General features: G+C 36.8%; 1 protein-coding gene across 2 annotated transcripts in view; it reads right to left on the bottom strand.

The window, feature by feature from the left end:
• LOC145680363 (endochitinase-like) overlaps positions 1-25,278 on the bottom strand; it is a 41,129-nt gene extending 15,851 nt beyond the window's left edge. The window contains exons 1-5 of one of the 2 annotated variants that reach the window (XM_081750776.1): positions 25,155-25,278; positions 12,746-12,836; positions 8,320-8,513; positions 5,733-5,913; positions 1,171-1,393 (exon numbers count right to left, since the gene is read on the bottom strand). In XM_081750776.1, the coding sequence (XP_081606902.1) occupies positions 1,171-1,393; positions 5,733-5,913; positions 8,320-8,513; positions 12,746-12,800 (653 nt within the window). In that variant the 5' untranslated portion in view covers positions 12,801-12,836; positions 25,155-25,278. Of the gene's footprint in view, positions 1-1,170; positions 1,394-5,732; positions 5,914-8,319; positions 8,514-12,745; positions 12,837-25,137 lie in introns of both variants that reach the window. The other variant, XM_081750777.1, reaches the window with a different exon arrangement.
• Positions 25,279-25,778: the final 500 nt, after the last annotated feature.

Here is a 25,778-nt window from a genome sequence, read left to right as displayed (position 1 = left end):
GACTCCCGTTGTGCGCCAGCATCATGTTCTCCGAACCTAGAACCAGCAGATATTTTTCTGTTTCTGAAACTTCAAATCACTTTGAATGGACATCGTTTCCAAACTATAGAGGAGTTTCAGAATAATGTGACAAAAGACCTGCCCATCATCCCAGAAGGTACGTCACAGGAGGCTTTCCAAAATTGGAAGAAATGTTGGAAACTGTGTGTTGCCAGTAGATCGAACTACTTTGAGGGGAACAGTGTTTGAAATGTTGTACGATGAACAATAAATATATTATAGTATAAGTTTGGTCGTTTTTTTGAACACACCTCATATACAGTCACTATCCGGGAGAAAATCTTCACCCGTGGAATATATCCCTTGTTATGACAATACTGAACTCAATGCAAACAATCTGGAGAATAATAAAACAGGCGAAAACGTACGACGTTATCCGCAGTGCTAATCTCAAAACACACGATTACTAGTCGACTAAATGCGTGGATGATGATGCTCAGGCTATTAGGTAAGTTCACTTAGATTACTAGTAACAAATAACAACGTTCTGATTATTTTTCTATAAAAACTCGTACGTATTACTATATTTAAAAAAAAAAAACTACCTGGAACCAGACAATTTCCAGAAAGATAAAAGAATTTTTTCTGTTTAATCTCCCATGATTATGTCCTGTGGATACAGTGCAAATGCATGATGGAAAACAGGGACGGCAAGAGGGGGCAGTCCCCCCCCACTTTTTTGAAGTGACCCCGTAATGTATATAGTTTCATTTGGAAATGTAAAGTTTTTGTATGTGTTGCTGGTTCATAAAAAAAATGGTGCCATATAATATTTGTCGTTGCGTGAGTATGTATTGGTTATTTGTCTTCCCGTAGAGTTAAGAAAGCTACAGGAACAGATCATACCCTGCCCCCCCCCCACATTTAACATCCAATCGCCGCCACTGATGGAAAATATGTTGGAATGAGAATGTGTGAGGAAACGGGAGTACCCCGAGAAAATCCACGAACAAGATGAGAAAGATAAAAGAGAATGTGTCCGGAGAAAGGAAGACATTCAGTAACTTTGACTATTTCTAGCAATGTATCAATTTTATGGCATGTAGGCAATCTTTCAATAGATATTCTTTATCTTGGTAGTTTATTATACCGGAACCATACATTATTTACCTGCAGAGCTCTTCAACATAGAATCCTGCATCTATAAGGGAGGTGTTAACGGGAACAACGACCGTTATTTCCAAATCTCTTCCGCTGTTGTCAAACGCTTCTCGTAACTCCAGCAAAAAATCTCGAAAGTTTTCCTTGTCGTCAGGGACTCCACCCAAATATGGATCTCCAGGGAACTCCCAGTCAATGTCAAATCCATCGAAATTATAGTCCAACAATAAATCTGCAAAAGCAATTACAATTTCTTTTAATCATTGTTGTAAGTAGTATGTGCGTAAAGAAATGAAATGAAATTTTTGAGTTTTACGTCCCACGGTTATGCTAAAGGAGACGGTGATAATGAGTAATGAATGAAATGGTGGAATGAAGAAAGTGGGAGGAAACGGGAGAATCCCGAGAAAACCCACGCACACGGTGTTTGTCCACCACAAAGTTCACTTGGCGGGAGCAGGGTTTGAACCCGAGACCCCTAGCACCAGAGGTGAACGCTCTACCACTGAGCCACCGCGGCCCCTATGTGCGTAAAGATTATGTCATAGTTAGGACAAGATAATAATAATAATAATAATAATAATAATAATAATAATAATAATAATAATAATAATAATAATAATAATAATAATAATAATAATAATAATAATAGATACAATGTGCTAGGACAGTGAATCTCAATCTATCTTGAATAATGAGACACTTTATTGAAAGTCCAGACATAGCGACACACATGTTTGATATTTTTATTATACATAATAATAATATTATTATAATGATAAAAACCATTAATTTTTATAATGACTCTATATAGCACTGAGCTATTATTGTTACCGCTGAAAGTGTTGACTGGTACACTCGATTTTAAATATTTATTATTAAATTCTTCATTATTTTTAAATTCTAAAATTTCGCGACACACCTTAGAGGACTATATGACTTACCAGCGTGTCGTGAGACACTGGTTGAGAACGACTGTGCTAGGTGATATAGCACAAAGATAAATAACTTCTTCCAGCAATATAATGACTACAATTTATTTTTGATAACAAACGACCTGCATTTTAGCACCTCAAAAGCTCTTCTCTTTTATATTTTCTGAAAAGAAAACTACGCATGAGAATTCATCACCAAGCATGTTATTTTGTTCTGCTCGATATGAACTATCAACTGATATATATATATATATATATATATATATATATATATATATATATATATATATATATATATATATATATATATATATATACGAGGTGAAGTCAAAATGTTCCCGGAATTCTGTTGTAGCGCTTTATTACCACAATATAAATATACATTTACTTAATCGTCTTCTAAGTATGCACCATCGTAACACCACACTTGTTCCACCGATCCTGCGGTTGCTGAAAACACAGACGAAAATCCTCTTTTTGTATCTTCCGAAATCTAGGTGTCGCATTGGCTTTGATCTCTTCTACGGCGACGAAACGGGTACCTTTGAGGCCCGATTTTTAGTTTTAGGAAGAGCCAAACATCCGATGATGCTAGACTGTTTTTAAGGCTATTAAAGTCTCTGGAGCATATTTTTCTCAATTTGCACATGAACTTGACATTTGCGCGTTGCTCGATCTGTGAAATTGGGTCAAGTGATCCCTGCACATTCCTCCGTTCAGCTACACTATTCGTACATTGTCTGTTACGACCTGTTAATACTTGTCAAATTCAGAAATAGGCAACCTAAGGGCACTATACTGTGCAAGATTCATTGTTATTGCATGACAAATACCAAAATTACAACATTCCGGAAACATATATATGGACAATACTTTAGGTTTGCAATTGGAGTTTAGTGCTCCTTTCAGCAGCGAAGCTAAATGAGACTTAGACCTACACATATTTCTTATCCCTTATAGTATTTTTCTAAATACATTTAGATTGTGTGTTTTTACCTGGGGATATTCCAGAGGGGTCCAAAATTGATGAGAGGGATTTCTGGAGGGAATTTTCATGACATTCTCCAATTTTCCCTGTTCAAGTACGTTATGGACCACAACACATAGCACCTCTGGAAAGCTTGTTTCATGCTGAAGAGAATGAACTATAAAACATGACTTTCCAATGAACAGTGTTGATGCAATAGCTATTTCACTGCGAGTCTACGATTTTCTTTATATTTGCAGAGCTACAAATAATTAAATGCGCTAATCAGGATGCTTGTCTTCTAGGCTCCGCTCTCACAAAGGAAGCTTTTACCAATGTCCTGTTAAGCAAAATATCGAAGTTAGAATATTTTTTGTCTCGACTCGCCTCGATTTCTGTCCATGCAGCTTTCTTTCTTCTACGTGCCTCTTTGTCGATCCCTCGTTTAAACTACTTCTTACGATGTTTTTCTTCTTGGAATGAGACTCCATTACTGGAGAAATACGATTATATCCTTAAAATGGGTCTGGGGTCAATTTTAAACTGCTCCTTAAGCGACGACTCTTGGATTCAAGCATCCTTACTTGTGAGATTAGGGGGTCTTGGTATTCGACGATCCGTGGATATGGCGATTCCTTCCTTTTTAGCGTCCTACCACGGATCTCTTCGTTTAGTCGAGGCTCTTCTTCCGCAAGGTTACCACCTAGACCCAGATGGCACAGTTCAAGAAGGCTCTACCAAATGGAAAAATTTAACAGATACAGATCTTCCAGAGATTAACAAAATAGATTCTCAGGCATCTTGGTACACACCAATTGCAGCGCATTTTCATGAACTTCTCTTACAGTCAGTTATTGCTCCAGAGGATAAAGCCAGGATTCGTGCTGCCTCATCCCTACATACTGGGGCATGGTTGAATGCATTACCCTCCCCACCATTAGGTCTTCATATGACTAATTAGGCATTTCGAATCTCTGTCGCCTTAAGATTAGATGCAGATATTTGTGTGCCACATCGCTGTCCAGCTTGCGGGGATCAAGTTAACCAACGTGGCCTGCATGACCTGTCATGCATGAAGAGCATGGGTAGACACGCTAGACACTCCTCTGTGAATGATATCATTTTACGAGCCCTTACCACAGCTAGAATTCCTTCAATACGTGAACCTTCAGGATGTTGTTCAGATGGTAAACGACCTGATGGCATGACATTAGTTCCTTGGTTGAAAGGCAAATCACTAGTTTGGGACTTTACGTGTTCAGATACATTTGCCCATTCAAGTCTCCCTTTAGCTGTTATGAATGCTGGGGCTGTTGCTAGTCGTAGAGAAGTAGAAAAGCAAAGGAAATATAACAGCCTCCTTGATAAATTTATTTTTGCTCCAATTGCCATCGAGACTAGTGGTGCTTGGGGATCTGCAAGCCTTGATTTTATTAGAGAAGTAGGCAGACGCAATTTATATCGTTACTGGAGATATTCGTTCAACATCTTTCTTAATACAACGCATATCTATTGCTATCCAACGTGGAAACGTATCGTCGGTTCTTGGCACCTTACTACATGGAAAAGAACTAGATGAGATATTTCTTCTCTAACACAGAGGACAATACTGAACATTTGTACAACTGGACGACGTGCTATGCAAGTAGGGTGTGGTGTCATTGGATGGTGTGGAAAGGCAGGCAGTGGCACTGGATGTGATGCCGTTGATAGGTGGTTTTCTACCCCTTCCTTTGGTTCGACTATCGAAATATGTTTCCTGTTGACTTAGTTATTTTTTCTTAATTGTTTCATAAATTTATTTAATAAATGGGCCATTTTTATTGTTTGTCGTTTGCGCAACATGTAAGCTACATTTCCTGATAATTTTGTTTTCATATACAGTTTGTTATAATTTCATTTGTATTTCTTTATGTCATATAGGTCCATAAGCTTCTCATGTATTCTGGTTTGAAATAGAACAATAAACGAATTAAATGCGATTACTTTTGTTGTGTTAAAACTAGATATTACAATACAAAATAAATATATAAATAAAATAAAATAAAAGGCATAACTCAAGCAGATGGTTCTACCAAATTTTGACACATTTCTTACATTTTCGGGTTAGATTAGATCTTTGTATTTCTTGTATCAGAGCATGCACTAAATGAAGAGCTCCATTACTACTTTCAGGGTTAGGAGGGTTCAGTATAAATATAGTGTGGACGTATGGCATAAAAACTACAGTGCATAAAATACGAACCAACTTGTGCTAGGTGGCCACTAAAAGCACGAGTGCTATCAAACTGAGTCAGGGCTGGAGCGCAGCAGGGGGCCCTGAGCGGTAGCGAGGGTGTGCGTCCGTAGCGAGCAGGCGCGTCAGAAGCGACAGGATATATACACATAAACGAGAATAGTGGAAGAGCACACTTACACGTACAATATTTTTACTATCACTCAAAATTCACTTCAATGTGCTGTGCACTGACAGTAATTACTTTATATTCACACTCTCATTCTTTCACGGAAAGTGTTTCACATCGTATTTTATCTATAAATTTTCTATTTGGTAGAATCGTCTGCTCGAGTGAACCCAAATAAAAATAAATAAATAAACAAACAAGTGTGCATACAAATTCACTTCAAACAAAAATAAATCTAATAGTAATCACTCGTATTATACTTACTAACAGTACTATTAATGAAAATTTGTCTTCGCTCCTTGAGAGAAATCATATCAGAGATATTTTTGGTGTCTCTCAAATACCAAGCACCAATAGACAGAGTAGTTTTCAACCCTGGTTCCTCCTTTTTCAGGTCAGTAAATCTCCTGAAATCACCAGGTAGGCCGTCGTGTTCTAGCTCTCTCTACGGAAAAGAATCCAATACGAGATAAGGATATAACTTGTTTAATTAAAGGAACACCTTTCCTTTCTTAGATCTAATTGTTTATCTATCAATATGAACCGTTTGAATATCACGTGAAGTAACTCCGGAAAATGAATAAATGAACTCATGGTTACATTCGCTTCTTTGTATGAGTACCTTTAAAAAGAAATAAAGAATTTAGTAAACAGTAAGTTACAAAACCATAATCTAATAGTTATGATTGTGGTTGCAAATACGAGGTGAAGTCAAAAAGTTCCCGGAATTCTGTTGTAGCTCTTTATCACCACAATATAAGTACACACTTATTTAATCGCCTTCAAAGTTGACACCTTGGGAACACACACACACACACACACACACCTGTTCCACCGCTCATGCAATTGGTGGAAGCACCGACAAAATGCCTCTTGTGGTATCTTCCGAAGCTCAGCCGCAGCGTTGGTTTTGATCTCTCCTGCGTTGGCGAAACGGAAAAGGCCAATTTTTAGCCTTGGAAAAAAAAAAAAAAAAAAATACGAAATATTCGATGCTGCTAAGCTGTTTTTAAGGCTATCAGAGTCTCTGAAGCAGATTTTCTCCAATTTGCACATGAACTGGATGTTTGCGCGTTGCTCGAGCTGTGGAATTACATCAAATGATCAGCACACATTCCTTCGTTCAGCTAAATTACTCGTATAATGCCTCTTCTGACGTGTTAACACTTGTCAAATTCATAATTAGGCACAAATGCTATTAAAGTACTGTACAAGATTCATTGTGATTGCATGATAAATGCCAAAACGAGAACCATATTCCGGATTTTTATTTTTATTTTTATTAATTTTTTAAATTTTTTTTTAATTTTTTATTTATTTATTTATTTATTTATTTATTTTACTGTTCCTCGTATAACAGAAATATGAATTATTCATTAGACATTGAACTTCAGATTTCACTCCTGAAAATTTTTAGCTTTAGAATTAGGTCACTAGGCATCCAATCAACGCATATTTGAATTACTTAAAATCAAAATCATTTGTTTTAAATTACAAGATGGCTGCGACACCCTGAATATTGTTAAGGAATAATACACATGAAAATACTCTGGACAGATTTTCAGCTACTGTCAATCACTCCCTAACAAAATCTAAACCTCTGACAAGTTTATTATTAGAAACTTATTATTGGGAACGGAAGCATAATCAACAACTTACTTGTAGAGAAGAAAACATCCTCATACTCTGGTCTGTAAATTTTTGTAATAAGACACTAAAAACAAAAAATTAAAATAGAAGATATATTGATGTTTTGTTTTATTTCTTCAAAATAGATTCTATGTAATGCAATGCATGTGTTTCCAATATCTGAATGGCTATGGGAAAGTCTCCTTAGAGGGTCATCTACAAATTTGTGAATACTATTCGGCAATTTGTAGGTGACCTTCTAAGGCGACTTCGAATACAACTTCTGGGATTTCATCAACAGTAATAATGCGTAATTTTGTCGGTGAGTAAATCAGCATTATGACAGAATATCCTTAGGACCTTTCTATATATGAAAGAAAAGACAAATAGTTGCTGACGGATCGGGAGGGCATTGTCTTGCAGCAGGTAAAAGTCCTTTGGGGCAAACAGAAATGGACGAAGTTCTAGCAAGTGCAATTAGCTAGGCCAATTCTAGGTCCTTCAAACATAAGCCAACGAAGTTTCAGCTCTGCAACAGTTTGATTACGACAAGTTGTTCTTATTTGTATAATCTCAATATATTGCTTAAATATCGACAAGGCATAAGAATCAAAAGATGAACAAAAACAAAATTATTAAACTTAACATTGAATCTACTTATCACATTAATCGAAAAGAGTTTAAGCTGCGTTTCTATAGATGACACCAATAGGAACGAAACAAAGAATTGGATTTTAAAAGGTATAAACTCATACGTTTGTTGATTTATTGATTTGGAATATGGCGTCCCGTTCAGTATTGACGCCATCTAACGCGTGGACTTAAAGATTAACGTGGGATCAGAACTACATGACCCGGGTTTTCCGCGTCATAGACTTAATAGTGTAGAAGTACTTATATTAAAGACTATTGGTTATCATAGTTTAAACTTCAATTCATCAAACGCATCAGCATTGATACTGATATAGCTTATATGAACTTCGTGGGTAGATATATTTTGTTTGGCAAACGTGGAGTCAATCTAATCCAGCGCGGTAATGCGGGTTGGATACTTCTTAATTCAACTAATTTCCTAATTATCTCACTGTTATCGGGTCAGTACCGAAAATATTGCGCCTAATCAGGAATTGAGCCTAAATGTATGGATACAAAAGGCATGCAAGGTTTAACACAAGCAGCCTATATAATACATACTGATATAAAAAAAAAATGATTCACTTACTTCAGGGTTAATGACGAGAACCTCCCACGTTGTGATGTTTACGCCAACATCGGAGTACATTAAGTAATTACACAAGTGAGTAGGTATGTCTTCAATTCCATATGGACTATCCTCTCTTGTGGACTCATTGTAGACTCGGGATGATTCGTAGTAGCAGGCTCGTCGACCAAGTAAAGCAAAACTTTCGTTTAGGACTAAAAGAAAGGAAATTAAGTGCTTGATTCAAGTTTATGAAAATACTTAAAACTAATTTATGTGTCTGCCTACTCATATAACATATTTTCGAATATAGACTAGTGTTCTTCTTAATTGAGTTGATTTTGAGTTTAACGTCCCGTTCAGCAGCGAGGCTGTATGAGACGTGGACCGACTGATTAACGTGGAATCCGAACCACCTGAGCTCGCGCCGGGAATTGAACCCGGGTCTTCCACGCCAAAGGTGCGTACGCTAACCGTTTAACCACAGAGGAGCACGCTTTCTTTTTAAGTACTTAGGTGTGCACATACAAATCCCAATGCCTCTTTCTGGCGCCTAGAAAGAACTTCCTAAACAATTAGTTTTCTCCTAACTTAATCACATCCATAAAATCGCCCCACTGTTGCTTAGGTATAACAACACTAACAAAAATCGGCCTAGTGTCAGCTCAAGAATTGATTTTTTTTTTTTCATAATATCAGCCAACCGACAGTTCAGGATTGAACACATTGCCAGATTAAGGCTCATTTACATGCACAAAATCGACTGTTTATCGAGCCGAAACCTAACCATATTCATAAAATCAGGAGACTGCTGGCCTAGGACATAATGAATGTTTAGTGCAGACTGAAAATATAATTATGTCATAATATCGGCCAATAATCACAAATAACTTAAACATGTTCATAAAATCGACCCACTATTGGGATATGACTTCAGCAGTTTATAAAATCGGCCCACTTTCAGACTAAGACCAATCCACATGCACAAAAACAGTACACTATTAGCCTGGGAACTAACCACGCCCATAAAATCGGCCCGTTGTCAAATTGCAATCAACATGTCCTCCAGCACCACTAATCTGCATAAGTTGCTAAGATCACATAAAAGGAAGCTGACTTCTCTTGCTGTAATGTTACATATCCACTTATTCATATTTTGTGTATTTTAAAGAGAAATAGTTTACCAAAAAAAAAAAAAATCCTTTATACATTTATTCTCTCTGTCCGGGTATCTGTCCGTCCGGGAGACAAAAAAATTTCAAGAATTACTTGATGAATCATCATTAATTTTGACCACAATGTTGAGGTTCAAATGGTAGAAATCGAGTTCCCTGATTAAGATGATAGTCAAACCGGAAGTGCAGGAAATTAACCACTTCCGGATTTAACGCAGATCACTATAGAAGAAAAACGGTAATAGCTAGCAAGAAGTAGTATCGCTGCGAATCGATAAAGCGTCCCAATAATACAATTCACCTCCATTCTTAACAGTCTTCTGAAACCGAAAGTGGTAAAAATCCACTGCAGCATTCAATTTCAATATTGATATACATAATGTAAAAACAATCAGAGATAGCGATAAGTGGTTTTATGTAATCCTTTTAGCGTTCTACGAATAGATGTCTCTTCTCTCTTAACCCTCTATTCATACCGGAAGTAGAAGAAATCCACCACTTCCGGTTTCAACGTTCATTGCTATAAAGTAAAAACGGTAATAGATAGCGAGGAGCTGTTTTCCCACAACCAATTAAGCGTCCCAAAATATATATTCCATCTCTACTCTAATCTCTCTACTAAAACCGGAAATGGTTGAAACTTACTACAACTTCCGAATTGAGAAAATATCACAACATATAAATCAAGCTTCTTTATGTGATGTACACGTACACGTGACGCTGCTACTTGTTTTATATTCTTATCTCAGTAATGACAAATAAAAGTTAAGTTTGGAAATTTTACCCATTTAATACTTGCAAAATATTATTGAATGAGGTAATAATTTTCTAAGATTATTGTTATATGTAGAAATATGACTGACACACAATTATGACCTCTTAATCTGCGTCCCAAAGATTAACTCTCTACTTTTATAGACACCTGGCTTCGTTTCTGGCAGAAATTATAGGTATCTCCAAGTAACTGAAATACTTCATACATTCAACATTGTTTTCTCAGAGATATTTATAATAAAGGAAACTAGAGTGAAAGATGTTTCTTTCTCTATTAGAACAGAATGTTTAAATTTACATTCTAACGTTTCAAAGTAAGCTTATGGCCTCTCTCTTCAGATTTTAACGAATATAAACTTTTCTTATGACAATTATTGTAACATGTAACACTTTAGACCAAGGACGTTATAAAATAGAGGATCTGCCCTTACAACAAAAACTTGAAGCCATACGTCACTGTTTCACCACCCCTACTCTGCCCACTCCGTCCAATAAGATCGCAATGTTTTGATCCAAAAATCATGGCAGAAACGAAAATAGCCAATCAGACGATGGTGAAAACGAGACTAGCCAATCAGACTTGCCGATGCTCGATTGTTTTTTGTCTTCATTAATTTAATAGGATGAAGATACGTATAGGCAGATCCTCTATTTTATAACATCCTTGATTTAGACATAGTTTGAACATTACTCAAGAATAATTTTTAAATAATAACTTTTGCGGCATACTGGTGTATTACGAGACATTGGTTGTGGAAAAGTCTGTTTTAAAATAACAGGAAAAAAAGAAGAGCTAAAAAGAAATATACGAGACGTATGTTAAAAAAGGACTGCTATTATTTAAAAAAAAAACAAGAAACTGTTAGGAGAAGAAATTTATTGTGATATTGATATTCAAGTACTTACTTTGGCTATTTTTCCACATAGTCACCATGAACTTTCTGACATATCTGGTGGCTTGGCACAAGCTAGGGATGCGCACGAGACAAGATTTGTGGCTGTTTCGCCTCGAAAATGTGCTTTAAAAGTGATGTCTCGACTCGAAAAATTTATATTTCTCTATTGGAAGAGCCGTGTCTCGACTCGAATTTTGTCAGAAAAATCCTGTCTCGACTCGTCTCATACGCATCCCTAGCACAAGTTTCCGTATACTCTATGTGTAGAAATCTGCCACTTGAAAGTGCAACCAGTCCAGAACTGATATGTTGAGCATTTCACTGTCGTTGAAACACTTCGATGAAAGCCACTTTTTCAGGTGAAAAAAGGAACAAATCGCTGGGGTCAAGGTCGGATCTGTAAGGAGGATGGTTGAATAGTTTCCATCGAAATTATTGAATTGTTTCAACAGTATGAGCAGCTGTGTGTGTGTGTGTGTGGACGGATGTTGTGATGGAGCAGAAGAAGTCCAAAGCGTAGCATTCAACCGATTTTGGAGGGTATGTCGCAGATCATTCAGTGTTTGGTAATACAAATCTGGTGTAAGGGTTCGTCCTGGTTCCAAGCATATCACAAAAATCATGCCCTTTAGTCCCAAAATATGGTTGCCATGATTTTGGGAACTAGTCGTGTTCGTTTGAATTTCTTCTCTTTAGGAGTTCCAGAGTGCCACTATTGTATTGACTGCTACTTCGAGTTCCCAGTGGCGTACGATATCCATGTTTCATCCCTCATCACTATGTGAGAAAAGAAGTAATTCCCATGCCAAAAAATTACGTGCATCTTCCATACTTTGCTTTTTATGAGCTATGTCAGCATTTTTGACACCCACCTCGCATACAGTCTGTGATAACCCAGTTGTCAGTCACAATTCGATGCACTGTTTTCCCAGACTCTTCTGGAAACTCTTTGGCAAGTTCAGTTATTGTGATCCGTCAATTGGATCGTACTTTCTCGTCAACGCATTCGACCAGATCGTCCGCCTTCCGTCACTAGGTCTTTATTCAGCTACGCTCACCGTCATAACTATTTGAATTCCCGTGCCGAAACTCTCTGTACCATTATCTGATCTTCCCTTCACTCGTTACTGTCGGTCGTTATATGTCACACAATTCTCATAGATGTGAGCCATAGTTGGTCCTTTACAGTTCAGAAATCGTATGACAGATGTCGCTTCACGTTTGACAAGCTTTTATGTTACGGCAACCATTTCGCCTTACTGTTACCCACACGTATACAACAACTCCATTCGGATGATTCTATCTCTGTTGGAAGCACAGGATACTAAAGTGTGCTCCTGTGCATGCCCAAGTTCATCAGCATTAAAACTGCACGAAATAAAATGTCAGCATGCGAAAATTAAAATTAGAGAATTATTTTGTTCAAGAACGTAGAGATGAAGAAAAAATGTTAACAATCGGTTTCGGATACCTGAGAAACTTAAAAAAAAAAAAAAAAACGATCAGACCGTATGACACTACTGTTTATAAGAGCTTGTTTTTATGACATTAGTATTTAGTTTTAAAATATTTAATTAGAAACTATTGTTTATGTATACGTACTTGTAACTGTTAACGTTGCAATTATTAATGGCACAGTAACGTGGCTTCCTTTCATGTTCAACTACTAAAAATTGCAACTTATTTTCGAAACCTGGAAAACGAAAACAAAATAAATTAATACAGCAATTCTATTTGAGACGACCTATGAATACTTAAAAGTTGTAATTTAAACAGGAGAGAATTCATTGTCTCTGAGAGCCGAATTGATGTTTGACCATTACTTCTCTCACGTCAACCAATCCTTTTACAGCGACATTGCCAACGCGCAGTGATGTGGGAATCATTCGCCCGACATCCTTGTAGTTTCGTATGTTCTTAGCAAGATGAAAATCCTTGTTAATATGTAGCGATATTCGCTCGGTGAAAGAGATTTTCTCATTGGAGGTTTGGCAACAGCGCATCTTGAGCTCATTTGCTTACGTGAAATGTCAATTTGACTGCTGCTTAGTATAGAAAAAAAAATATATTTTTATTTTATGACTAGTTGAATTGCCCGTTCTTACAGAGATAATAGATTTATCCTATTTCAATGATAGTGTAAAATGAAATGATATGTTTTAGTTTTACGTCTCATGGTTATGTCGGCTAGGGTAATGTAAACTGTGGTTATGAGTAATGAATGCAATGGTGGAATGAATTAAGTGGGAGAAAACGGAAAAACCCCGAGAAAACCCATGGATACAGTGTTAGTTCACCACAAAATATACTTGGCGCGAGCTGAGATCGAACAAGAAACCGCACGCATCAGAGGTGAACGCTCTACCACTGTACCATAGGTCAATGATAGTGTAGTGATAAAACCTCTTAAGATAATAATATTATTATTATTATTATTATTATTATTATTATTATTATTATTATTTTTATTTTGAGTTCCCCTCTTCTACCCTTTTCTAATCGTTTACACTTAACCATTTTAAGACAATCCGGACATTTCTGGTTACAAAATTAGAACAACTTTTTAACAATAGAGTACAGCTCACACATGACTAGAAGAACCCTAGCAGAAGTAGTGTGATGTAGGTATGGGCTCACCCACTTTTCGCACGGGGGTTTCAAATGACACCACGGAATAGCACACATATAACTTTACCCGGAGTGGCAGACTACATCTAAGAATAGACCACACCTCAAAAACCGAAAATGGACTTGACTGTGTCATTGACCTTTTCCCGCTACCCCTGTTTTAAGGTTCTTCTCGTCATCTGTGAGCTGTACATACAACTGAGGAGATAGTTATATTAAAAGGAAATAGCAAACAAATTGGGAAAAAGAGTACGAAAGCGAGAAGAGTTTACATTTTTCCTAACATAGACCAAAGACTGCAAATGGGAGAGTTAGACCTTAACAAACACGCTGTTCGGTTCTCAAGTGGACACAGTCCTTTCAGAACAACCTTAAAGAAAATAGGACTCTTAGATACCGACGAATGTGTTTGTGAAGAAGTACGTACAATCTCCAGATTACCTAATTTTTTTTTATTGCAATAACATTATTTTATCACATGAAAATTTTAATTAAGACTAGACCTGAGAAACGAATTTGAAACGAAGGGGTTATTGGAAATAATACGAAATAAAGACAATAGAACGAAACTTAATACTCTTTGTAAAAAGGTATTAGAAATAAATAGAGTGTAAATAGGGCTAGACCTTGCTATTAGAAGATAGAATAGCCGCACAATCCAGGCTGAAATAGATAAGAAGATCGCAAGGCATATTAAATCAATTATTTGTAATAGTGTAGTGGCGTGTCGTAGTGTGTGTGTGTGTGTAATGGTTATATATTTGTTTATTATTTTAATCAAGTAATTAGGAAGATACCGAAGGACCGTGAAGAAAGATCAACGTTACTACTGTATACGGAGAACAATACCGAGAGTGTTAAAATAAAACCTGATGGAGCACGAATTTGATCTAACCAAACGGGGGGTCCAAAGGCTGCGATAGAATCTCATCTATGAAATAGAAATTGCAGGGGTACTCCAAAAGAATCCTTGCAAAAATAATATATACGACCACTGTATAAGTCATTGCTTAAATTTGTGTATATCAGATCGATTTAAATTTCAGGCTGTAAGAAATGTTATGAACGTAATATCAGGGACGTGCCCATTTTTGGGGCAGTACAAAGTGAACTTTCATTATAGAGAGAAAAAAGTTGAAACCAGAGTACAAACGTTTTGTGTAATGAGATGGTGGTGTAAGAGGAATAATGCAGTATTGCTATTCAAAGAAATGCAGATTCCTATTAATGTAACTCTTGAGTGTGTCAACCAAATATCTGCTTAGCATTAAAAACATTTTAATTTTAAATATCACAGCAATAATGTTGTTCATTATAGTTCTGATTGTTACTTCAAAATTATTGGGATTGACCTACAATATATCAAAAAATCTTCAAGCTAAAGCAAGCTTTAAAAATAGACCAGAAAACTTGTAAGGGTTCATAGTTTGGCACGAAATACTGCTTTTCAGTTTTAAGAACTGTTTAAAGCTTCCTTGGAAATAGCAACCCATATAAATGTTCAGGTAACAATGTCAAGAAAAGCTTACGTTTAGAGGCATAAAGCCAATTCACGCTATACAAACAGGAAACAGACAAGACTGACAAGTAGGTAGTTTTGTTTACTGTATTTCATGCGTAGACATCAGGGCATTGTGTAATTTCTTCACTACCAGATAAGCCACTAATGTTCGACCTGGGTTTACTGAAATATTAAGTTTCACAAAAGTTAACAGTTTCAATGAGGCAGTCGAGAACCGAAATTGGAATGTTCAGTTCCAAAGATAACGTTTTAATCACTTGGTTAAACTAATAGCTACTTTAGAGGTTAAAGTCCCTTAGTATTAATGCTATATGAGAGGTAAGCTTCATTGTAAAGAGGGTTCCAAACCTTTCGTATTGAGTTCAAATCGGAAGTGAGCTCGGAATCTAGTGTAACATAGATACGAGCTTCAAGGTAATCTTAACGAAATAAGTTAAATTTGATTTCTCATCACTGCCAGATCAGTTGATGAATGTTTCATACGTAATTTTGTACTAAATTCCGTGAATATTGAAGCGAAATAAGTAAAATTATGGGATTTACACTTTGATTTGCTTACTTTGGCAAAACTGCCATTCAAATATTGGGTCGATACATAAGTTCGTGTGGTTCTTATATTTTATATTTTATTTTTATTCTGCTGTTCTGTTACTTCAAATACAAATACAACATAGAAGTAACATTAACATATTCTACGAGTGTAACAATACATTGCATGCATTTTACTGTCACTCACATTAACTCACAATCACTCAGTGATGTATTCACCCCCACTATCTACGATCTTCTGCCAACGCTCAGGTAGCAGTTCAATGCCTCGCCTTTAGAACTGTTTTGATATTGATTGGAAGAAATCTGTTAGCCATTGGTCAAGAGAAGCTTTTCTGTGCTGTTCTTTCAGCAATTGCTTCATTCCCGTTCACTGCACAAATTGTTCTCGCAGCTTCTGCTGCACTGGATCCTCGGTTAAACTCGAAGAGTGAAATGTGACGGAAATGATCACTTTTCTCAACTTGACATTCCATATTAGTTTGTGTGAAATGTATACAATAATACGATCAAAATTAAGAAAACCTGTGTTTCACAATACACAAACTCCAAACTACCTTCCAAAAGAAAACCGCACGAACTTATCAACCCAATAATTACACCATTGCGCAAATTATGTTTCAAATACAACCATTATTATACACTTTATTTTCATAGACTTATTCTTATAGCAACTATATCGATTTCCTAGTTAAATTTAATTTATAGATAAATGTACCCGGCATAACCGTGGAACATGAAACTCCAAGGTTTCATTTCATTTTCATTTCAAAATGTAATAGACTCCTGTGCAAATACTTGTGTTATTTTTTACTTGGCTGGGAAGTTCATTCCAATTTCTTACAATAGCGAAACACACTTCCTCCCACAATTTCTTCTTTAAATTTGTATCTTGATATTCTTGCAAACTTTTGTTTTTTTATAACCCTGGATATTTCTCTATTTTCTCAATTTTTCATTGTGTCACCGCTAATTAAAGACATACATGTATTAGCTTCCATTGCAAACACTTCATTTCATACACTATACATGGAACGAACTGTTACGTGAAAAAACTTGTGGAAAACATTTATTTTTCTCTCTCTCTGCTTGGAGGTATCTCGGAAGTGAACTCAATTAAGACTCAATGCATTTTTAGATGTTGCTCAACTGCTCCGTCTCCGAACTGTCACCCTGTTTGGCGACACCTCGGCAACTTTTCTGTCGCTGTCGCTTCAGCGAGCGGACTCGCGTAAGACTCAATGCATTTAGCCAGAGCAACATGATAGTTGCCCAACAAAATGTTGCCAGTGAGCGGTAGGGCTTACTCCCTTTACTCTGGGGCATCATTTCAGGGTTTGCTTGGGAAGGGCAAGATCCTTCGTACATATATATCGTCATCAGTAAAGAATTCTCTTTCAAGCAAAATAATAATAATAGTAAATCGAAACCGATCAATGTGTTACGAAAATACACTTGAGCATACATAAACATATAATAATGAAATGCATTAACGACACACTGTGTTATAGACTATTCAGGCATATACAGATGGTGATCAGAAAAATGGAAACACCTGAACGAAATTGCAACTTACCAGATTAATATGGTGTCGGGCCACCTTTCGCCCTCAGAACAGCCTTGATGCGACGTGGGATGGAGGCATAGAGGTCGTGAATGGTAGCAAGTGGAATTTTACACCATTCCTCGTGCCAGTTCTGTGAGAGAGGATGGAGGTGGAACTCGTCGCCGGAGTCGTGTTTCCAAGACGGACCACAGATGTATAATTATGTTGAGGTCTGGGGATTGGGCGGGCCAGGGGAGGTATGAACTTCATCCCGATGTTCCTCAAACCACGCTGCAACAACGCCAGCTGTGTGAATGGGTGCATTATCATCCTGGAAGATGGCGTCATTGTCCGAGAACAACATCCGGACCATAGGATGCAAGTGGTCTCCTAAAATTGCGACATAATCGTTGGCAGTGATTAGTCCGCTAAGTGTGACCACAGGACCCAATGAAAACCATGATATGGCGGCCCACAGCATCACCGAGCCGCCGCAATGTTTCACAGTTGGGCGGAGACACTGCAGATCATAAGCTTCTTTGGGCGTTCTCCACACATAAACACGGCCCGTGGTTGGGAATAGGGTGAAGGATGACTCATCCGACCATATCACACGTTTCCAGTCGTCAACGGTCCAAGTTGCATGGTCGCGGCATCATTTGTGGCTTGCGAAAGCGTTATGGTCTCTGATGATCGGTTTGGCCCGTGCAACACGACCACGTAAGTTCATGTAGTGAAATTCGCGGCGGACTGTGATTGTCAAAACAAGGTGGGGGAGGTGCTGATTGAGTTCCTCCGTCACTTGCTCCGCAGTGGCACGACGGTTCTGCGTGACAATGCGCTTTAATACCCGGCGTGACCTGTCACTCATGATTTTCTTCCGCCCACTGTTCCGCTTCCCCGATGTGGTTGTCCCGTGTATTGTGTAGGCCGTCATCACCTTCGACACTATCCCACGCGACACATCTAACATAGTAGCTACTGGCATCAAACTCACACCACATAAGCGCGCACCAACAATTTGCCCTCTTTGAAAATCTGAGAGGTCTCCCATTTTGCACTACCTCCGTCTGCTGCAGCCACTGGACACTGCTGTTCCACTGCGCCTGACGTAGTATGGAGACCAATCTAACACACCACCACCAGCGGTATGACGCTGCGGGCGCCACGACACCACTGCAAACCCATACATCTGACGTGTTGCTAACTGCAGGTGTTTCCATTTTTCTGATCACCATCTGTATATACTCGAGTGTATTACTTCAGATTTTAAAAAGAAAGAAAAGAAAGAAAGAAAAGGAAGAAAGAAAGAAAAAGCAGAAAATGTAGTGAGTAATATTGGCTTGTTTAAGCTTCAAAGTTGTTTAATATGAACTGACATTGCTGTTTCTTTTGCTATTGTAAATATCTTCCTTTGAATTCACTTACGTTAGCTTAACCATTGATTACATTACGTTTATATAATTACTGTTTGTACTAAAAGTTTTACTTCGTTGAAGTTCACTACAAATAGAAGAGGAGAAATTTGCGTGTGAGATACAAGCGAGCAAGCACTTGTTAAAAGCACATCTGTCTCTCGTTGGCCACGTCTGCGACCAAGGTGACGTCATGAGCCAGAGCGACAAAAGTGTAGCATTGCATTGCATCCACCTTGTAGTCTTTCCACCATGCTTTAGACCTATTATAAAGTCACAGCATATCTCAAAATTCGGTTGAGGGCTTGTCTGGGAATTTCACCCTGCATGTAATACTCTGTACACCCATTGAACATTAATGAAATATGCATTTTTGGATTGCATATGCGTGACTTCCTTTATTCTGATAAGAACCATCATCCATAGTTTCTAGAATTCGAAATAGGGCCACTTGAAATTTTTTTGTGATTTTGGACAGCCCTAGCTCTGAAACTATGCACTTTTGCCCACAGATCCATATGAACTTTTTCTCTTATTTTGATGTAAGGAAGCACCTCTTACAGTTTGTCGATAGTGGTTAATTTGGTTTGTGCCTATAGCTTTCATATATACTCTACACATCATCTAACCTAATGTTTAGATACAATATACATTTAAAGAAAACATTTGCACCATTCGTATGACTGTAAACTTCCTCTTTTTTTTTATTATTTCTTGAAAAATTAAAAAAAAACGTTCATCTGCACTCTGATCTTTTGGCGCTGTACATTTTCAAATCATTTTAAAGCTACATCTGTGATTAGCTATATATTCATTAAAGCATATTATATTACTCATGCTTCATACTGTGGAGCACAAATGGAAAAACACAGAAGTGTATGCTTATATTTCCTAAATACTTCAATAGTAGTCATAGATACATTATTTATACATTGATTATTTTCTGCAATATCTTAAACAATCAGTCATTTGAGGAACAAACAAATTAACAATTAACATCCATCTTTATTCAGTTCCCACCGTGTTTCCGCATATGTTACCTTTCTAATATGTATGTGAGTGCGTGTGAAACTTAGGGAACAATTACACCCTCCTGTCTCCCTAAATGACGCCCCTGCCTTTACTTTATGGATTGCAATCTTTAACAATGAGAATATTTCGGCGAGTAGAAATAAGACATTAATTTTCATCAAAATTAAATAAGTTTTACAAAAGTTATCGTGGATCAGGTGAATGGACAGATACACAAATGCTAATCCATTTCTTTTGGCTAAAATGAACAAGAAACAAATTAATAAAGGAAGGAATTGAAATTGCTTCTCATACGGAGGAGCTCATTTGTTTCTGCTCAACAGAGAACACTACTTCTTGACATACAAAGAAATAATAATTATACAAGTCTACTTCAATATATTGCATGAAATAGTTCCAACTCATTTTCTGAAATTAGAGCTTTTAAGTCAAAAAGAATTGTCCGTTTATAGTATTTTCTTTAATATAATCTTTACAATAATTTGCACCATCCTGCGGTTTTATGTATGTAGAAAGTTGGTAAATTTTAAGAAGGCAACACAGTTTTCATAATCAATAGGTTTAATTAGTGTCTTGAAGGTAAATATTTAGTCGAAGAGTGTCGTAAAATGAAATGAAATTTTTGAGTTTTACGTCCCACGGTTATGCCGGTTGGGCTAAAGGAGACGATGATGATGAGAAATGCATGAAATGGTGGAATGAAGAAAGTGGGAGAACCCCGAGGAAACCCACGCACGCGGTGTTTGTCCAACACAAAGTTCACTTGGCGGGGGCTGGGATCGAACCCGGGACCCCAAGCACCTGAGGTGAACGCTCTACCACTGAGCCACCGAAAATATTGATAGTTTTTCAATTATCGTTGAGTGCGATCCCTGCAGTGGCGGACCTAGCCCGGGGCCCGGGGGGTTTGGTCCCCTCAATTTTTGAGTGACGAAAATAATTTTAAGTTATTATTTGTATATTTTCGAAAGTTTATAGTAAACTTATGATATACCTATCATAGTATGGGTTCTGGCTGTCCCTGTCCCCAAGGTTTAACCTTTTAGATCCGCCTCTGCTGATTCTAGTATGTACTCTATAGGACAGAAACATAGACATTGCGCAAAAACAATGAAAAATTGAGGCTTTTGAATCCTGAACATAGAGAAAAAAAGGAGAGAATTGTCTGGGTTGAACGGAAAACAAATGAGAAGGTGTTAGAAACAGCAACCTTAGGGGAGAAAAGAAGAATTTCAGATATAATTAAGAGGAGGAAGAGGAACTGGTTTGGACTTTGGCTGAGGAGGAACTGTATTATGAGGGACGTGCTAGATGGTATGGTGGAAGGAAAGAGTGGGAGGGGGCGAAGGAGACTGTAGTTGAAGGAAAGTATTAAAACAGAAAATTACTACGTAAAGACGAAGAGATTAATTGATTACCACCATACATCGAAACTTCTCAGTTGCAGCAAGTGACCTGCCAATAATGGCAAAATAGCTATGATGATGATGATGATGATGATGATGGTATGTTTAGCAATATTAGCCAAAAAAAAAAGAGAGATAGACAATTAAAATAATAATGATTATAATCAAACCTCTTAACATTTTCACTAAAAATGACTCAACTGTCTATGTCTTTAGTGTAAACTATTTATACATATACTTTTGACCTATATTAGAAGCATAAAATAACGGCATAAAACTCAAGTTATTTGAAATAACTGTACAAAATCACTCTTACTTGTGAATATGGATTATTTATTGTTGTATAACGCCATGCCACTCACTCCTCGACGTCCCGTATATCTAAGGAGGCTAAAAGTTATATTGATAAACACTTATGCAACGTATAAGCATCCACTAATGAAATCAAACTTGCAGTCAGATGCACTAAGTTTTTATCAATATCATGAAAATGCTATTTCGATATTAATCTTATGAACACACATTAAAAATTTCCAACGTTTACTTGAGCCTCAGAGCCAAGGCCATACCCATGTAGTCGGTACCTATGGTGTACGGCACTACCAATGTTCAATATTTATTTATTTATTTATTTATTGTCAACACAACAGGCTTTAGCCCAATTACAGTGTTGTAAATTACGTAATTCCATATTCATAACTCTTGATGACTCTTGATAACGGCGTTTCTAAATTTCTAAAGTGACATGTCACATATATCAAATTCGTTATTATTTGAACACATTCTATTATACAAAGCTGTTGTCATCTAGATTGGTGATTTCATCATTATATGATATTAGTTCTTGATTTTTTTGCAGTAAGAGAGACCAGTGTTTTTAATGAGGGAACATGAAAATTCAATAAAGAAACTCAGGACAATCCAAAATATTTTGAGTTACTTTCTGAATGAATAATAAATCAATCGTATGACGATTTTGTACTAATGTTGGAAGACGAAAGTTCTCAAGAATAGTTTTATAGCTGTCGTAAGTAGGATAAATGTTAGTTTCTTTGTAGGTTAGAAATTTCAAAACATTTGTCTGTATTCTTTCTAATTGCTTACGATGTTTTATGTGAGTCAGATTCCAAATAGTAGAAGAATACTCTAACTTTGAGCGAACATATGCATTGTACAGCTTCTTTTCTCGTTCTAATTATGAATCCTAATAGCTTGAATGCTTCACTTGTTATATTTACAATGTGAGCCAAACGTTAACTTAGCATCAAACGTAACACCAAGATCCTTAACTGAACCATGCCTATTTATTATATGTTTATTAATTTCATAATCCAAGTGGCGAGGTGATTTGCTCCTAGTAAATGATAACACTTTGCACTTGCTTGCATTGACCCCAAGTTGATTGGAAGAGCACTTGTTACCAATACGATCTAGACCTTACTGCAGTTTTATATTATCATCCACAGAATTGATTTCAGCATATATTTTTAGATCATCCACATATAGTAATAGTAATAGTACATTTCTCTTTAGTTTTGGAAGAACAACACTAATATGTTTTGAAATGAAATGAAATATCTTGTTTAGCGTCCCACGATTGTGCACCGAGGCTAAGAGAGACGGTGACAGTGAGAAATGAATGAAATGGTGGAATGAAGAAAGTAGGAGGAAACGGTAAAACCCCGAGGAAACCCACGCATCACTAGTACCGGTACTTGTGCAAGACTCTTGGTCTTGGTCTTGATCTTGCATCGGGATTTCTTGTCTTGATCTTGTCTTGGTCTTACACATGCAAAACTCTTACGCAAACTGCAAGACCAAGAGTCTTCCGCTCATCACTATTCACCATTGATCTACATAGTGTAACAACGGTAAGAGAAGGAGAGAAATAGCTCTTTGATATGAAATCAACATCCCTAGAATAAGCTTCTCTCTATTTTTGTCCTTCTATTAACATCGAAAGTTTGTGGAAAAACTATTATTTCAGGTTTGAGCACTAATCGTCATAGTGAAGGAAAGCTTAATAGATAGTGAGAACTATTTATTGTTTTAATCTTTAACACTTTCGGGAGCTAGTCATTTTTGTCGTTTTCGTAGAATTTCAGTTAATGAATTATAACTCAGACACTGTTTACCCGATTGATATGGATAAGACCTTATTTTTCAGAAGAAGAATGTGGCAATTTTTGGGAGTAAGTTTGATTCCAGTGTTGCAGACGAGAGGGAATTTATGGAGGGAAATGTAGAGGTGAAAATTTACAAAAAATTCCCTAATCGAATTTTAAGATTTTTTGGAGCTGGCACCACTGTAGCCACATGAGTCCAAGTCACCTCAAAACTTTCTTTGGTGTGTTGAAAACTCACAGTGAAAACGTGAAGTCGTTGGCTACCATACAAAGACAGAAAAAAATTCTCCCTCATCGTACACACGAAATTTTAACACTTTTTCCGCCACAGAAGCAAAAAACAATCAAAAGTTATGCAGGTGCTTCAGCTTCTCTAATTATTCTATTGGCACTTTCCAGAGTGCGTTGTGTAAGTCAAGGATGAGGCTTTCAGTTACTGCTAAGTTTGTTCCAATTCAGCCATTAGGAAGGAAATTATAGTGTGAAAAGTGAGAAATTTTCCGAATTTTCCACCTAAAATCGGGCATTAAAATTTTCTGCAGCTGGAAACACTGCTATCGGACAGATGCAAACTCTTTTAAAATAAACGTTGATACCCCTAAAGGATCATAACGATATCTGATAAACTAAGCATGTACTTTTAAAAAATCTCATTGTACATAAAAAACTATCTTACCACTTAGAGAACAAGGTCTACTATAAACCTCAACTGTACTTCCACTAATTATCCAAGTGAAACTTTCTATGGTGCATTGTGTAGGCCAAAAACGAGGCTTCTAGATACTGGTATGTTTGTTCCAATGTAGCCAACAAGAGCGAAAAATGGGATATTTTCCGAATTCCCCCCCTAAATTAGGGAATTAAAATTTTGTATAGCTGGATACACTGCTACCAGACAGACGCGAATTATCTTAAAATAAACTTTGGTACCCCACTAATATTTCACAGAAATATCATGTCGATATCTAGGACACGAAGCTCGTAATTAAAAAAATGATTATGGTAAACAGAAAAGTAAAAAAAAGTGAAGGCTTAGAACCTAAATTCGAATTTTTCGTCCTTCCCCTAATTACCTGATTGTAACGATCTGTACTTGATTTTGTTCAGTAAGGACTTATGTTCGACTTTCATAAATTGACTCGCGTTCTTACGTATAGATACGTATTTATAAACATAAAATCTGAAAAGTTCGATTTTTTAAACCGAAAAATAGGAAAATTTTAGTTTTCTTAGTTGACAACACTGATTTGAGTTGGTCAAATTGGTCTAAACAATTAGGTACTGTATCCGTATGTGGTATATATCTGACAAGTGCTAAGGAGATATCCCTAAAACGAAGGAAGTTATTCTGAGAAAACTAGAAAAGAAAATTCGAAATTCGAAAATTCACGATTTTTTTTTACTTTGGGCTCAAATTTGAGAAGGAAATTCTACACTCAGAAAAAAAAATACCTTCAGGGTAAACTATGGTTTAACGATATTTGGTATAGCAAAATCATCCCGATATCTTAGTTAGTGATCACACAGCAGAGGATTAAATATGTGACAACGCCGTATGTGTCACTTTTGCGATTAGGTCCCGCTGATAAGTATAAACCTTTTGATACACTTAGCTGAAATATTTATGAGCTATAAATTACTAATATTTATGAGCTATATATATAAAGTGGTAGAAAGATATCCTTTTAACGGAATACCGATTATGCTACCGCTACAGCTCAACGGCTACCGTGAAAAGACAAGAGTTGGGAGACAAACTGACAAACTTACACAGCAATTCCACTTACAGTCAGTCCCATAATCCTTTTGCTGTTGCGCTTCTGCTGTTCGTTTAGCAAGATGTTTTGAGGTTGTTGGCTGGTTGAAGGAATGAATGCTTGAATGATTGCCGCTGCTTCCACCCACTTTTTCTTGTTTACAAAGTTTATCTCCCATATAAGCTTAAGTTTTGTTTTAATGGTCAATTATCAAAGATTGGGTGTTAGCCAGTTTTAGTTTACCGCAGTTTCTACTTCTTTCCAGTTTTCACTTTACTACAGTTTCAAGTTTTCTCCGGGCTATAAACTCATAAACTTATTTTAATCGCTAGACTCGTCTGTTATTATCAGAAAATTAATTGTTTTTAGGTTACTTTAACTATTAACTTTTTCTTCTTCCTTCCTGGCAGGTTTTTGACGGTATACTGATTTTTACAGCTTCATGTTCTGGCAACTTTGTAACGTAATGCAGAAAACTAGACATGTCTCTCTTCCAACATCTACTTCACCCAATAACATTACGTAAATGCAACAGCAGCCACTCTAGGAAACAAATGCAGTAACCTACCAGATTTGCAGTACATACGATTTTTTTTTTTTTTTAAGCATATAGTTCTCTTATATCGGGAGAGATCAAACAATTGTCCTAAATAA

Source organism: Thermobia domestica, chromosome 3, assembly GCF_964235325.1.
Source record: "Thermobia domestica chromosome 3, izTheDome1.hap1.1, whole genome shotgun sequence".
In the NCBI taxonomy this organism is placed as follows: domain Eukaryota; kingdom Metazoa; phylum Arthropoda; class Insecta; order Zygentoma; family Lepismatidae; genus Thermobia; species Thermobia domestica.
The sequence above is the reverse complement of the archived record's forward strand: the minus strand, read 5'-3'. Positions and strand labels throughout refer to the sequence as shown.